The following is a 14,113-nucleotide window of genomic DNA, read 5'->3' as shown; positions in this document are numbered from 1 at the left end:
AGCTGTCTCTAATCCTTGTGGTGGAGACTACTGGAAATATCATGGCTCCATCCTTTTTGCACCCTACCTTCAATTATGCCCACTGATAGATCCCCCTGAGACTTCTCTCCCCCAGGCTGAATAGCCCCAGCTCTCTCAGCTGTCTCCCACAGGAGAGATGTTGCAACTATTCACCATCATCTCTGTGGCCCTTTGCTGAACTCTCTCCATGCCTCTCATGTACTGAGTAGGCCAGAACTGGATGAAGCACTCCAGTGCTGACTGGAGGGGAAGGATCTCCTTCCACCTGTTGGGCAATGTTTCAACTATTGCAGCCCAGTATACCAGTGACCTTCTGTGAGGGAAGGGCACATGGGCACGAAGTAGATAGTCCTGAGCTGAAACTGCCTTTCCAAATAATTGAGATATACACAGTCCATTTCCCCTTCTCAAACAGAAATTATAGCTGATTTATTAAAAATTATACAAACTTTAATTTGTTAAAGTAATTTAAATTTGAGCAAGATATTTAATTCACTATTAAAGACGAGTGTTCTATGTATTTAGTAAGATTTGAGACAGCTTTCTGTATATTAGTGTGCTGGTCTTTTCTATCCTCTCTCCATCACTCTGAGTTAGTCACAATCATAGTGGCTATTGAAATTACCCAAAATTACCCAACTTCTTAATCTTCTAAGAAAGAAGTCAGAGCAGCCTTTCCCAGAACATCTGGTCTGAAGCATATTTCCTTTCATACAACCAAACCACAACATGCCCTGACTGTGAGTCCAAATCCTTCACTTTTCCTAGACCTGTCAGAAACTCAAATGCTATTTATCGGAAGGGCTCTGGTGATTCCAAGGAACACCTTCATGTTAGTTCAAATATTTTGACAATTTCTGAAGTGCCAATTTTCTTTTTGACATATCAGTTTGTTTTGTACTTATTTTCATATGTACATATTTGAATTTGTATTTTTATTTGCTGGTCTTTCTGAAGTCCTACTAAAATACCCATTTTTAAGTTCTGATGACTAGAACTTCCTTTCTTTTAAAAAAGTTTTCACTTCTAGAAACTGTTAGCACTATCACAAATGGCATAACTCTAAAACCATAAGCCATATAAGAAAAGACATTTTCTATCTAAATTCACTAAAATCTTGGTTGTTAGAGATTCCAGCAAAACACTATGGCAATGGTAGCTCATTCTGCTGCATTAAATACTTGAGTATATTAAGAAGGACATGGGAAGGGCAATGACAGTGGCACCAGGCACCCATAATATTTTAATGGGAAGCAACTTAAAGCAACCAGGAATGAGTCACAACTGAAAAGGAGAAATACATCAGTGCTCAAAAGCCCTCTTTAATGAGCAGCATCTCTAATACAGTGCTGCATAGGTAGGGCTCATTAGCAAATACACAGGACTATAAAGATAACTAAGATAAAAATCAGTGTGATTTTAAAAGTCCAACATTCGTCTAGAGTAAGACAATCTCCAAATTATCTAGAAAAGAACAGCTGACAGAACCTATATGCAAAACACCGCTGGACAGATTGTGTTGATTTCCAGAATCTTGCATCAATATGGGCACCAAGAACAGAAACTTACGGATTGCTTTTTCAAATCACAGTATAACTAAGGCCAAGATGACTTCATATTCCTATTAGAGTTACTATTCTTTCCTTGTTGAACCATACTAAGAAACTAGAAAATGAAGAAAGAAGAGAAAACATATCTGTTAGCACTAACTCTAAATTAGCAACCATGTAGGTAATGTTTGCAGTGTCAAATCTCCATAATCTCTCAATTCTTTTACAAGTGGGCTAGATGACAAAATTGGTACTGAACACTGATGCATGACAAATTAGGATATCAAAAAAAAAATTCTCCTTCACTGGGAACAGGGAACCCAGAAGGTTCCAACAGTCAATTATGAATTAGATGCAAACAATAGATTTGCTGACACAGTCATAACATTGGCCTGAACTACGTGCAGAGCTCAGTTCCATCTGGTATGTGCCACACAGATAGTCACACATTTAATAATTTTAAACTCTTGGATGCCTTACTATCTTCAATAGAGAGACTCATATTTGTGAACATAAGGGCATGTACATAAGCAGTTTCACAATCAAAAGTCCAATTTTAAAGAAAGTTAAAGAGCAAGAGATGACTTAGATCTGGAGCACATGACCATCTTGCACAAGTGTTAGATGACAAACTGAATTAAAACCAGAACTCAGCAGGTGAATACAGGAGCCAGGTGGTTTTTGTTCTATATTTTGCACAAGACCTTACTCTCATCCTATCAGTTTCCACAATCTTTGAAACTCAATAGTTTCACAGCAAATGGAGGAAAAGAACCACATTATTCTACCTTTCACAGTGTATCATGACTGTAAATCCAAATTCTTATCTTACTGCTAATATTAACTTCAATTTTGGCTTCATGTACTAGTTTATTATTCTGTCAGTCTACATTACAGTAGTATCTTATGCATCCACATTAGAATTCATATTAAAGCTACAGTTATAGCATGTGTTCTAGCCAAACAAAGAAATTAAATTGAAACATTATTATGCTAAATTTAATTAAATCTCCCTGCCAATTTTTCAAATAAAGTTCTTTCCTATTTCTTTGTACAAACCTGAAAAATTAGATAGGAAAACCCAAAAATATGCACAAAGGAAGCTGAAGTAGAAAAGACTCTTCCACAACAACAGATTAAAAGAAATTGGAGAAATTTATTTTCCTACTTTACAGTGTCTTTAAACAGAATTTTGAATACATATAGATGAAACATTGGGAGATTATTGTGTGTAAGCCCATTTTGCACAAGAATTACGTTCATACTTACCCTTTTTTTCTGTTTTCTCCCTGCTGCGGGAGTAGCCAGGAACTGAAGAAGTTGCAGAATCTGCAGAAGAGGTTCCAGGTCTCTGACTGTTCCCACTATGGGTCACAGGAGCAGCATTTAGCTGGGACCTTCCAAGATGCTGCTGGGGGTGAGAGGGACTTGAGGTGGGATCAGGAACTGAATTCATTTTAGCTGCCAAAGAAGAAAATAATGATAAATTATCAAAAAGCAGGTTTACAATGTAAAACTGAATGAATTTTTATTCATTTAAAATGAATAAAAACTTGAAATCTGAATTTACTTGTATAATTTAGGTAAACAAAAGCCTAAAAAACAGCAACAAGGCTGACAGGAACTTCACGATTTATCTATACATTCTTCAGTAATTCCCAGCATGAGCAGCTATAGCTGAGTCTAACCTTATATACAACATTGTGCCAGAACAGCAACTGCTTTTTTCCCTAACTAAAATAACAGGGTTACAAGTGTAAACAAATGCTGAAACTAATAATCAATCCTGTAAATGCTGCATATAAATTTCTTCTTTGAATGTAATGTTCTGCTTATGCTAGAAGTAAAGACTAGCCCCAAACTTTTTATGGACAAGTCTATAATAATTTAAAAAATCACATCAAAGGCCTGGTTAACTGTCACCACCTAATCAGGAGACATAGAATAATGATAAGAAGGCAAAGCAGGAGGAGATGTAGGACTCTGCATGGGAAATCAGAGGAGGAACACCACCAAGGATGCTGTTTTTAGACATTATCAACTTAAATGCCCATGATTCAAAATTAGCTTACTTTAAATACCTTTATGTCCCATTTAAAAAAAAAAAATAAAAATCATACATGGCAGGGAGGCAAAGGTGTTACACAAGAGGGCCTTTTAGCTATAAGCCCTCTCAAAAATAAGAGGGGACCTCTGCTCTATAGTAAAAAGTTCCCTAAATAAGTAAACTTGCATAAAAATGCCTACTGAAATTTTGGCTTTCGCAAGACAAACGTAGCAAGGTATGCATATACTACCACAGCATAACACATAGCAACTCCTGCTGCTTAAGAACAACTTTCCTGAAGTTAAGCAATTTGCAAGGAGCATTTTAGAATATTTCTGGCAATAAACAATATTTTTTAATTCTGCATAAGCACAGAATTATTTCAGAATACCAACCTGAACATGTCCTTGTAAACATCAAAGTAGTACAGCCAAAACCACAGACACAACTTAACCAACAACTTTCTCCACTCAAATGACGCAAAAATCACAACAGGGTGCTAAGAGTACTAGCAATGTCTCCACTGCCAAACATACTACTCGTAAAGTGACAACTCGGCTGCAAAAATTAAGCTGCCCTAAACCAGAAAATATTTTACTGATACAAGTAAATGCGCTTCTGTATTATGTTTCTACATCAAGTTATTAATAAACCAAGATAGTTCAGTTCAACCTTCAAACAGTCCTCGGAAAATACAGAGATTAAAATACCTTCCCGGTAAACCAGCATGAGTATTTTTAACCATTATACAATCACAAAAGTTACTGTGCCTCCAGTTTTAACTTGACCTTAGTGCTTTGTAAGAGGGATGGCGAGCGCGGCCAGGCCGCGCCCGAGGCGCCCCGCGGGGGATGCGCGGCTCGGACGGTCCGGCTCCTTCCAGAACGGGCAGCACCGGCACAGCCGTGAGCAAGAGCTCACCTCGCTATCAGCCACCGCGCAAAACCATTCCCGTCCCAAAAGTCACTCTGCGCTTGCCCTACAAAGAGCACCACCAACTTTTCCTCCGGGCCGTTCACGAGCCAGCGGGAGGTGACTCCGCACCCACCGCCGCCAGCCGCTCCCAGTCGGGAGCACCGGAGTTCGCTCGGCCTCGTTCCCCGAGGTCCGAGAGTACCCGGACGGCCCTGCCTCTCCGGAAGGCCAGGGAGCCCCAGCGGGGGGGCGGCAGCTCGGGCTGTCCTGCGCGGGGTCCCGCCCCACACGCTCACCGAGCCCGGCCGGGCGAAGTCAGCACCGCGCACCCCCGATGACGAACCTCCCCGCAGCTCCGGAGGCGGCCGGACGCCGACTGGGGCTCCGCCAGCAGCCCGCAGCCCTGAGGGGCGGTGCTGCCCCGCCCATCGGCCGCAGCCCGCTCCCCTCTCCGCTGCCACTCACCGCCCTCCGCTAGCGGGGAGGGCTCCGGCGAGGGCCCGCCGAGGCCGGGCGGGGCCGGCGGCAGGAGGCGGAGGCGCGGTCGCGCATGGCCGGCGGAGGGAAAGAGCGGGCGGCGCAGAGCAGCAGTACCGGGGCTACTGTCGTGTGCGGCCGCGCCCCGCGCAGTGACAGCGGGCGGGGGCCCCCGTGGGGCCCAGGGGTATCAGGACGGGGGCGGGCTTGGGCCGCTGCAAAATGGCGGCACCGGGTGAGGCGGGCAGAGGCCGGCGGGTCCGGGGTGAGGCCGCAGCTCCGCTCCGGCGGTGCAGTGGCGGCAGGGCCGGTGTGAGCCAGGCCGGGGTGAGGGTTCAGCGGCGGCAGGGTCGGTGTGAGCCAGCCCGGGATGAGGGTGCAGCGGCGGCAGGGTCGCTGTGAGCCAGCCCGGGATGAGGGTGCAGCGGCGGCAGGGTCGGTGTGAGCCAGCCCGGGATGAGGGTGCAGCGGCGGCAGGGTCGCTGTGAGCCAGCCCCGGTGCTGCAGCGAACTTTTCCCCTCCTAGCTCGGGGTTTCGCGGTACAGGAGCGAAAGGAATGGGGAAAAAGGGCGGTAACCCAGTAGCTGATTTTTTCTAAATGCCCTCTAAGTTACTGCTGCTGCATCTCCTACCATTTCTGCCACATAGGTGGAAGGCTTCTGGGCGGGAAGCGAACGGTAAACTTATGTGTAACTGTTGCTGTTGTTATGATGGTGAACTTAATGCATTTTAGAAATAATTTTTATTTTCCAGGTCTTTAAATAAATCAAGGTCCCTATATAGTACTTTGAATAGCTTCTAATTAAAACCTCAATCAATAGAACAAGCTTCAAATTCAAAGTAGGAGATTTAAGTTTAAACTTAAGTCATTCGTATAAGTTACTTTGTTGATTTTCACAAGTTCCAAGTTTGCAGGAGATGATGGGGAGCTTTCATTTTTTTAAATGTCAGTTAAATCCTTTCTGTCACTGCCTGCTGAGTTCTTTTTAATCCCCACATAAGAATGTGGTCCCGGTGTTGTTATTTCCTTGCCTTGTAAGGCATAAGACTTTTTTTTTTCCTACACAAAACAAGTTTAAACAAACATGGCTAAGTTTCTGTTTACTTCAAAATAAACTTAAATTTCAAAAAAACCCCACATTTAAGAAGATCACTTGTAGTCTTGAATGTAATGTGGTTTCATCAGGAATATGCAAGCCATGTGGTACCTGTTGTTTCTTCAGACTGACAGTATGACTTAACTCTGATATGACAAAGTTCTGCAATCTGCTCCCCCTGCTATTCACATTTCCTTCAAGACATTATTTTATACAATTGATTGGTATTTAGTGGGTGTACTTAACGGATGTAATATGCTTAGGGAACAGGTGGAAATGAGGGTGGTAGCTAGAAAAGCAACTATAAAGGAACTGTAAAATAAAGCCTCCCCTGCTGCTTTCCAGCACAGGCAGAGTCATACATGGCAGAAGCCATTCCTGTTCAAGGGTAAAATTGCCACACTGGCTACTAACCCTCATAAGAGCAAGGCTTGGTATAAAAGCTTTGGTTGCTTATGTCTGATCCTACACTGAAGATGCACATTGCTGAATTTGATCAGGTCCTTAGTTAAAGCCAACTAAACCTTTGCAGTAAATGAATTGTCATGCACACCTTATATGCTCACATGTGTTATATGAATACTGTAACTCCAGTGAGGGTAAACCAAACTCAGACATAATGACAACTGCCATTATCAATTCCACTGATTTCACTTTGGCATTACTTTATCACAAATGATGAGTTCCTATCTGACATTATCACAGTTGCAAATTGTTGCAGCTACAGAGAAGAAACATGGAAGTCCTGTAATAACATGGCACACCACCTGTTTCAATTTCAGTTATGACTCATGGCGTCAGTAGAATGGCTGTGGTTGGAATGGACATCCTGAGGTCAGTTGCTCTTCCCTCCTGTTCATGCTGGGTCACCTAGGGCTGGTTGGCCAGGACTGTGTCCAGATGAGTTTAGGAGGATCTCTAAGGATGGAGACTCCATCACCTTCTTGGGCAACCTGTGCCACTGCTCAGTCACCCTCCCAGTAAAAAAATTATTTCTTCATGTTCAGAGGGAACCTCCTGTGTTCCAGTTTGTGTTCACTCCTCTGGTCTTGTAACTAACTGGACACTACTGGAAAGATCCTGGCTCTGTCCTGTTTGCATTCTCCCTTCAGGTCTTTATGTACATTGGCAGATCCCTCTGAACCTTCTCCAGGCTGAACAGGTGTTATGATCAGGTTCTTAAAATTTTTAGAATGAGATGCCTCTGCCTGAATTAAGGTGCAAATGTGACCATATGCCAAAGTCAGTAGTATGGATTTTATTTAACAGCAAATGAGAGAGAGAAAAGAGAAAGAAATAGAACAAAGAAAAGGGGGAAGAGAAAGATAATGACAGAGACAGATTAAGTAGAAATTACCACAGATTAATGACAGAGACAGATTAAGTAGAAATTACCACCACTCTGGATCTCAGTGTCCTGTTGGTCCTGTCCTTCTGGTTTTCTTGATGGTGAGGGTCCCCCAGAAAGAGAGGGTTCAATGGATTGATATACATTTGTGCCAGGTGGAATGCCCAGGTATCCCCCCTGATGGGTGGGGGACAATTTTGACACAGTCTCACAACAGACTCTGGACCTGTTGCATCCCTTTGCATCACATGCAGTGCTCTGCTGCAAGGCCTCAGGAATCAGTCTGGGGAGCACTTTGGGGGTCTTTGATGGATTATGATACCCCCTCAGCTGCCCCCCACATGAATGTCCCATGGATGTGGCCTTCCTGGGGTGGGGGATTTTACAGCTGAGCCAGTTTGTGTGAAGGAGTATGGGTGTTCATTGTCTCTGACCAGAGTTAGGCCACACACTCGAAACTCTGCTCCCCCTTTGGCTGGGGGCAGTCTGAACAAATCTGGCCTCAGCAGATAAGCCTGTGGGCTATGGCCTCCCCAGCCTGAACCCAGCCAGGATGATTTTCAGGACAGCTGATGGGTTTGGTTATCTTGTGGATGTTCTCCCTCAGCATTGTTTGCTTTTCACTAGACCTGAGATGATTGAGCAATACTGTCACCTTATCTCAGGTTCCCTTAGGTGGCTTAACCCGCAGTCCACGGTTGCTCTCAGGAGGCATAATCACAGTGGGGTGCTCTTTGATGATCACAGCCTCTGTATACAGTGTTCCCTTAATGGGCAAAGCTCCTTCATAACAATGTTCCAGCCATTAACCATGACATTTCAGTCTCTGACAACAAGCCTTGCTCGTTTGGCTTTTCCCTGTAGGAGAGGTGCTCCAGTGCATTCATCGTCTTAGTGGCCTTTGTTGGACTGACTCCATGCTCCTTGCATGAGGGAGTCCAGAACTACACACATGTTTAACTGCATGAGGTTGCTGTCAGCCCAGATTTAAAAAAAACCTTGTTGCAACAAGAACAAAATAAAAAAGCCATACTTTCTGTACTAGAGAATCAATCATCCTTTTACAAGTATTTTGAAGGTTTACAGAGTGATATTGGACTTAAGCTGATTTCTGTAAACATTTTTTACTTGAGATGATGAAGTGTAATAGAAATGGCTGTCTGAACACCTGAGGTGCACTATTGAGATACAGGCTGAAATTAACAGCTTTTCCATATAATCATCACTGAGTTCTAGAAATATTCTTGGGATATCTAATAATCTGAGCAACTCTTATGTTGCCTCTGTTAACCTGCATGTAATATAAACTGACATTTTTACATTCTGTTGAGAAGTTTGTATTTCTGTATTTAGGCATGTGTTTAGTATTGAAATGTGTAAGAAAAGTCTGTCTTCTAGAAAATTAATTTGTGACCTCAAAAGATTATGCTAAGCAACATTTAAATACATTTTATTATTAAATCCCTCAACTCAAACTGATTTATCTATATTACTGAAATGAAATCATGTTTATAGCATTGCTGGCATACAAGTAGTTTCTTATCACTCCAGAGGGAAAACTAGCCACACTTCCTAAAAGGAAGAGAGAAAGCAGTGATCATCCAAGAAAACAGACCTGCATGAAGTGTGATTCATTCCGATGAAGAGCCTTCAGCTCCGTATGTTTTTCACAACACCTCTGAAAATGAATTTCTTTAGTCCATGGTGTACTAAGAAACAGATTTGGCATAGTTACTCTTGATGGTTTTGGAATACATTAATCCTAGCAAAAAACCTTGTCAGCAGTGCTCTTGTGCCAGTAAGAAGAGGTGAAAAATTCATACAAAAATACCATGTGCATCTTCAGTAGTTATGAAAGGAAGTACATTATGGAAATGAAAATGTCTGAGTGATGCTAACTAAACTGTCCTAAAACCTGTCTCAAAAATAATCACTTCTTTTCTTGCCACACCTTATCAATTAAGACAAGAGCTGTTATTTCAAAATAATAGGTTTAATTGTTTACTCTGTTTACCCATTTTAAAAGTATAATTTAATTGATGGAAGCATTACATCACCATAATATTAGTGCAATACAAGCTGCAGCATTCCTCTTGGGCATCTGGATAATATTGTTTCCTTAGACTAAGGACCACAAAACCAGATTTTTTAAAATGTTTTTAAAGCAGTGTATAATTTAAAGTGGGAGGTATTTTCTGTTAGAGCACAATACTTGAGCATAGAAAAGGGACACCAGCATCCAGAGAATCAACAATTTGATGGGAACAATTAAGATGTTAGTGCCATTTGGATGGACATTCAGTAGAAAGAAATGATAAAAGGGTGTGAGGAAATGGAAGGAAAAACACAAGAAGTAGGCACAAAAAGTAGGTAAAAATAGGAATTGAGGAGTTTTGTGAAGATAATGATGATGAAGACTCTTCTTCCCAGATCTGCATATTAAATTTCCCTGTGTTACCTCAGGGTTGGAGTAGCTTCCACACAAGTACTGTTTTCATGCACTAAAGTATGTAGGGTAATGTGAGCATCATTCCCCGTCCACTGCTCTTTTAATCTCTCTTTATTCCACTGTCCTTGTGCCAAATACTCTGGGTGGCAGCACAAAAGTATTGTTCATCATCACTGCTTTTATAGAAAAGCATCACTCTCATTCTCCCATTGGCTCTCTCAGCCATGAGGAAAGGGTTAACATTTTCCTTTTCAAATGAATACCTTCACTAAAGGAAGCCATAGGTGGCACCAGATGTTCAGTTTTGCATTTACTGCTCAGCCGCCATTTCAAATCATGGGCAGGCACTGTGAAAGAGCACAAGTTTTTAAAACTGGGCACAGGTACAATCATGTGCAGGTGAGACTGTAAAGGTCTGACACAGCAGCTGTTGGGAGGTAAGCCCTGGGTTGGATGCATTCCCTGAAACAGGTAAAGGACAGTCCACTCCTCTTTCAGTTCCTTGAATGTTCTAGATTTGTTCTATTCACAGCTTCACTCTGAGGCAGCTACTGATGTTGTTCCTAATCCACAATACAAACGGGACTTAGCTTGCTTAACTCTGGAAGCAGAACTTGAATCTAAGTTGCACTGTTCTGCTACAGTCCAGAGAAAGCAGGGCAGTTTTCCTAGGGGGAAAGAATAGTACCTTAAAATTTATAAGTGAAGAAACAGCAACAAGGATCAACAAAGTCTGGAACTCTTATCATTAATCAGTTTGGTGTTGCCAGAGATTAAATTTGGTCTAAAATTGAACTGGACATATTCAAGCACTAAGGATTTCTTCATAGGAATAACTTCTTTAAGTAAGTAAGTAGTTGTCTTGTAAGTAGTTTGTCAGTAAATGAGGTAACATTAAGTACCATGGCCCCTCTCAAATCACATATTTCACATGGATGGCTTTGTGTCAACCTTTGAAATCCAAAGATATGCCACAAATTTCGGCCTGTAAATTGATCCATCAGTGTTCTTGCCTTTTCAAGCTTAATCTTTGCTCACAGTGACCTCTAGTGTGACTGGATGAGACAATGCAGTGGATCCAAGGCACAAAGAACTTCAAATGTCTTCATACTGTTTCCAGGATGGGGGACACGTGTCTGTGCCATCTGTTTGACTGTAGACAACACTGCATTAAGCATGCAAAACATGAACAGGAAACCATGAACTCAAAAACATTCCTTCAGCCAAACCAAATAAAGAATTTAAAGATTTCTTCATTCCTGTGCCATTTTGATCAGATTTTTGTTTATCAAAAACTCCATGAATGGTTTGATATGTTTGGTAACAGGTTCAGGTAATTTTCAGCATTCCCAAGTGCAAGAGATTGCTTTTACTTTCTGAAACCCTGCACTGGACTTTGTCTGAAAGATACAAATCAGAAGGCAGTGATGCAACAATTTCTGTAAGAACTGCTGTAAAATGTACAGATTCTTCAAACCCTGTCCGCAGTATAGCTATGAATTAACTTCAGTTGTTAAGAATTGACATCAATATATTACATATATTTTCTTCAGCCAAGTACATTGAAGAGCCCATTTCCCTCCTCTCTTCTGCAGAACAATTTGCATGAAATAGGGGCAGGAAAAAAGCTCTAAAGCAAAGATTTTTCTGTTTGGTTTCTCCAAAATTGCAGGAGAAAAAAGTGGAGGATATAATTATAGAAAGTCATTTAGTAGGAAATATTACATATTAAAGTGTTTGGGAGTGTTAAACTGAAATTTGGTAGTTAGAGAGAATTTAGAATTAGCTAATGCAGTCCTTTACTATTAAGAATTAAAGTTGTAAGCGTAATCACACATTTCAGAATGAAGTAATCTTGGGCTTACTTTGGACAAATAGAGATGACCATTCCTTTTTCAGACAAGTTCACATGGCTTGAAATATAAACTGTCAATACTTTGCAAAAGACCCTGGAAGTTTTTTTTTTCCTATAAACTACTTTCTGTCCCTCCTAGGATTACACGTGGTACATGGCAGCAATGGTCATGTTGTTCTCTAACCACAAAACATGGCATATGAATTGCTGTCTGAAAAACTGCCTTGCTACATCTCAGTTTTAGGCATGTTTAATGTAAAAGAATTCTGTACAAGAGGTTATGCAGAATATCATTAAGGTTTCAAAAATGTGCAAAACTGTCACGTTGAAAATTTAATTTCTGACATGAAGTATATGCTATTAGTCATATCAGATCAAGTTCTGTCACATTGTGGCTTTGGGGGTTTAGTCAGAAAGCAGGACTTGCTTGTGGTAACCATTTCCTAACATTCCATGTTTGGGTAAGGTGAATTCTCATTGCACACTCATAAAACCCTAGAATGCCTTTAATGGCTCAGAAGGGACATTACAGATCATCTAGTTCCAATGCCCCTGCAATGGGCAGGGATGCCATCCACTAGACCAGGTTGCCTAGAGCCCCATCCCTGGAAGTGTTCAAGGCCAGGCTGGATGGGCAACCTCTTCTAGTGCCCCACCAACCTCTGAGTAAAGAATTCCTGCCTAATATCTACTTGTCATCTTCCATTTTAAAACTCTTCCCCCTTGTCCTATCACTATTGGCCTGTATAAAAAGTTTCTCTCCATGTTTTTTTAAGCTCTAAGCTTTTTGGATACTGGAAGGTGGTGCAAGATCTACTCAGAGTCTTCTCCAGGCAGAACAACCCCAACTCAGCCAGTCTGCACTAGAGGTCCTCCAGCCTTCTTTTTGTCTTGCTGTGGACTGCTTTAATAGGTCCAAACCTTTCTTGTTTTGGGAGCTGCAGAGCTGGACTTGACACTCCAGGTGGGGTCTCTCAAGGCAGAGTAAACAGGGGAGAATCACCTCCCTCAGCCTGCTGGCTGTGCCTCTTTGGATGCAGCCCAGGCCAGGCTTGGCCTTTTGGGTTGCAAATGTGCGCTGCTGTGGCATGTCCAGGTTTTGTTCCACCAGAAACCCCAAGTCCTTCTCTGACAGGCTTCCTTCAATGAATTCTTCTCCCAGTCTCAACTCATGGCAGGGATTACCCTGACCCCAGTGCAGCACCTTGCACATGGATTGTTGAATTTATGATAATCTCCTGGACCCACTTCCTAGGTCCCTCTGGATGGCATCCCCTCCTTCTGTTGTGTCAAGGAGTTCCTAAATGGAGAATTCCAGAATTATTACCTGCAAAGTTCACATTATTGACTGTCAGTTACAAGGGTTCAGTCAATTTAAAATGCATACTTAAACCTCTGTTCTTTGTCCATTAGGCTATCTTCCCAAAAACTTTTAAATACAATTTTCTGCCATATTTCATAGGTAATAAGAAAATTATATTTTTCTACTATATTTCACATTTAAAAGCTTGTTCAGATTTTATTTCTACATGCCAGTACTCCTGTTGTGTTGATTAACATCAATAGAACTGGAATTTAGTAAATTAACCATGCCTTTACCTGACATTAAAAGGAGTGTAAGGACAGATTGCAGCTCTTTAATAATGCTTTTCAATAATGTTTTTTCTTAGCAAATTGAATAATCTAATTATTCTCATGATGCCAGATGTAGTCAGACTGTGTTCTTGCAGGATGGTGTTGGTCAGTTTGAGATATTTCAACATCTTCCCAATCTTGTCTGCATTTAGGACGTGTCACACACAAGACTCCCACCAGGTGGCAATAAAACCTCTTCATTCTTTAAAGCATTTGCAATTATTTTCGATGGTAGAAACGTCTGTTGTGTACTAATTAGACGGGGGAAATCGTGATTTCTAATAAGATGATAGAAAATTATTTTTCTGAATTCTCAAGTTACCAGTGCTTACAAAAAGTCTGGGAACAGACAACAGCATGCTGGGCAATAGTCATTGTTGTGTTCTTAACAGCTATTTCAAGGTAAATACAAGTAATATATTCCACTTGGTTCCTGAGAAACTGAAATAATTTTGTCTTTTGATGAAACTGTAGAGAGCAGACAGTGTGAAATGCTAATTTATTAGTGGGAGCTTAAACCTCACAGAAGGCTCACAATTATAGTTCATATTTAGACTGATCAAATTCACATCTTCCACTACAAAAGAAATACTCTTTTTAGACTGAATCCAGGTGTGTTTCTCTAAGTGCTGTACAGCTGCTATATTCCTATCCTGTATTTCTAGTCCTCTCCTATTTTTGAAGGAGAAAAACCCTGCACCCATACAGCCTTAGTCGA

The 14,113-nt window shown here is 41.5% G+C and overlaps 1 protein-coding gene across 4 annotated transcripts in view; it reads right to left on the bottom strand.

Moving 5' to 3' along the window:
- WFS1 (wolframin ER transmembrane glycoprotein) overlaps window positions 1–4,980 on the bottom strand; it is a 33,729-nt gene extending 28,749 nt beyond the window's left edge. Inside the window, exons 1-2 of one of the 4 annotated variants that reach the window (XM_059845203.1) lie at window positions 4,877–4,980; window positions 2,841–3,032 (exon numbers count right to left, since the gene is read on the bottom strand). In XM_059845203.1, coding sequence (XP_059701186.1) covers window positions 2,841–3,027 — 187 coding nt within the window. In that variant the 5' untranslated portion in view covers window positions 3,028–3,032; window positions 4,877–4,980. The other 3 variants (XM_059845202.1, XM_059845204.1, XM_059845205.1) reach the window with 3 other exon arrangements.
- Window positions 4,981–14,113: the final 9,133 nt, after the last annotated feature.

This window comes from Haemorhous mexicanus, chromosome 4 (assembly GCF_027477595.1).
Source record: "Haemorhous mexicanus isolate bHaeMex1 chromosome 4, bHaeMex1.pri, whole genome shotgun sequence".
Taxonomy (NCBI): Eukaryota; Metazoa; Chordata; class Aves; order Passeriformes; family Fringillidae; genus Haemorhous; species Haemorhous mexicanus.
Note: the sequence above shows the minus strand (reverse complement) of the source record. Positions and strands in the feature narration are given on the sequence as shown.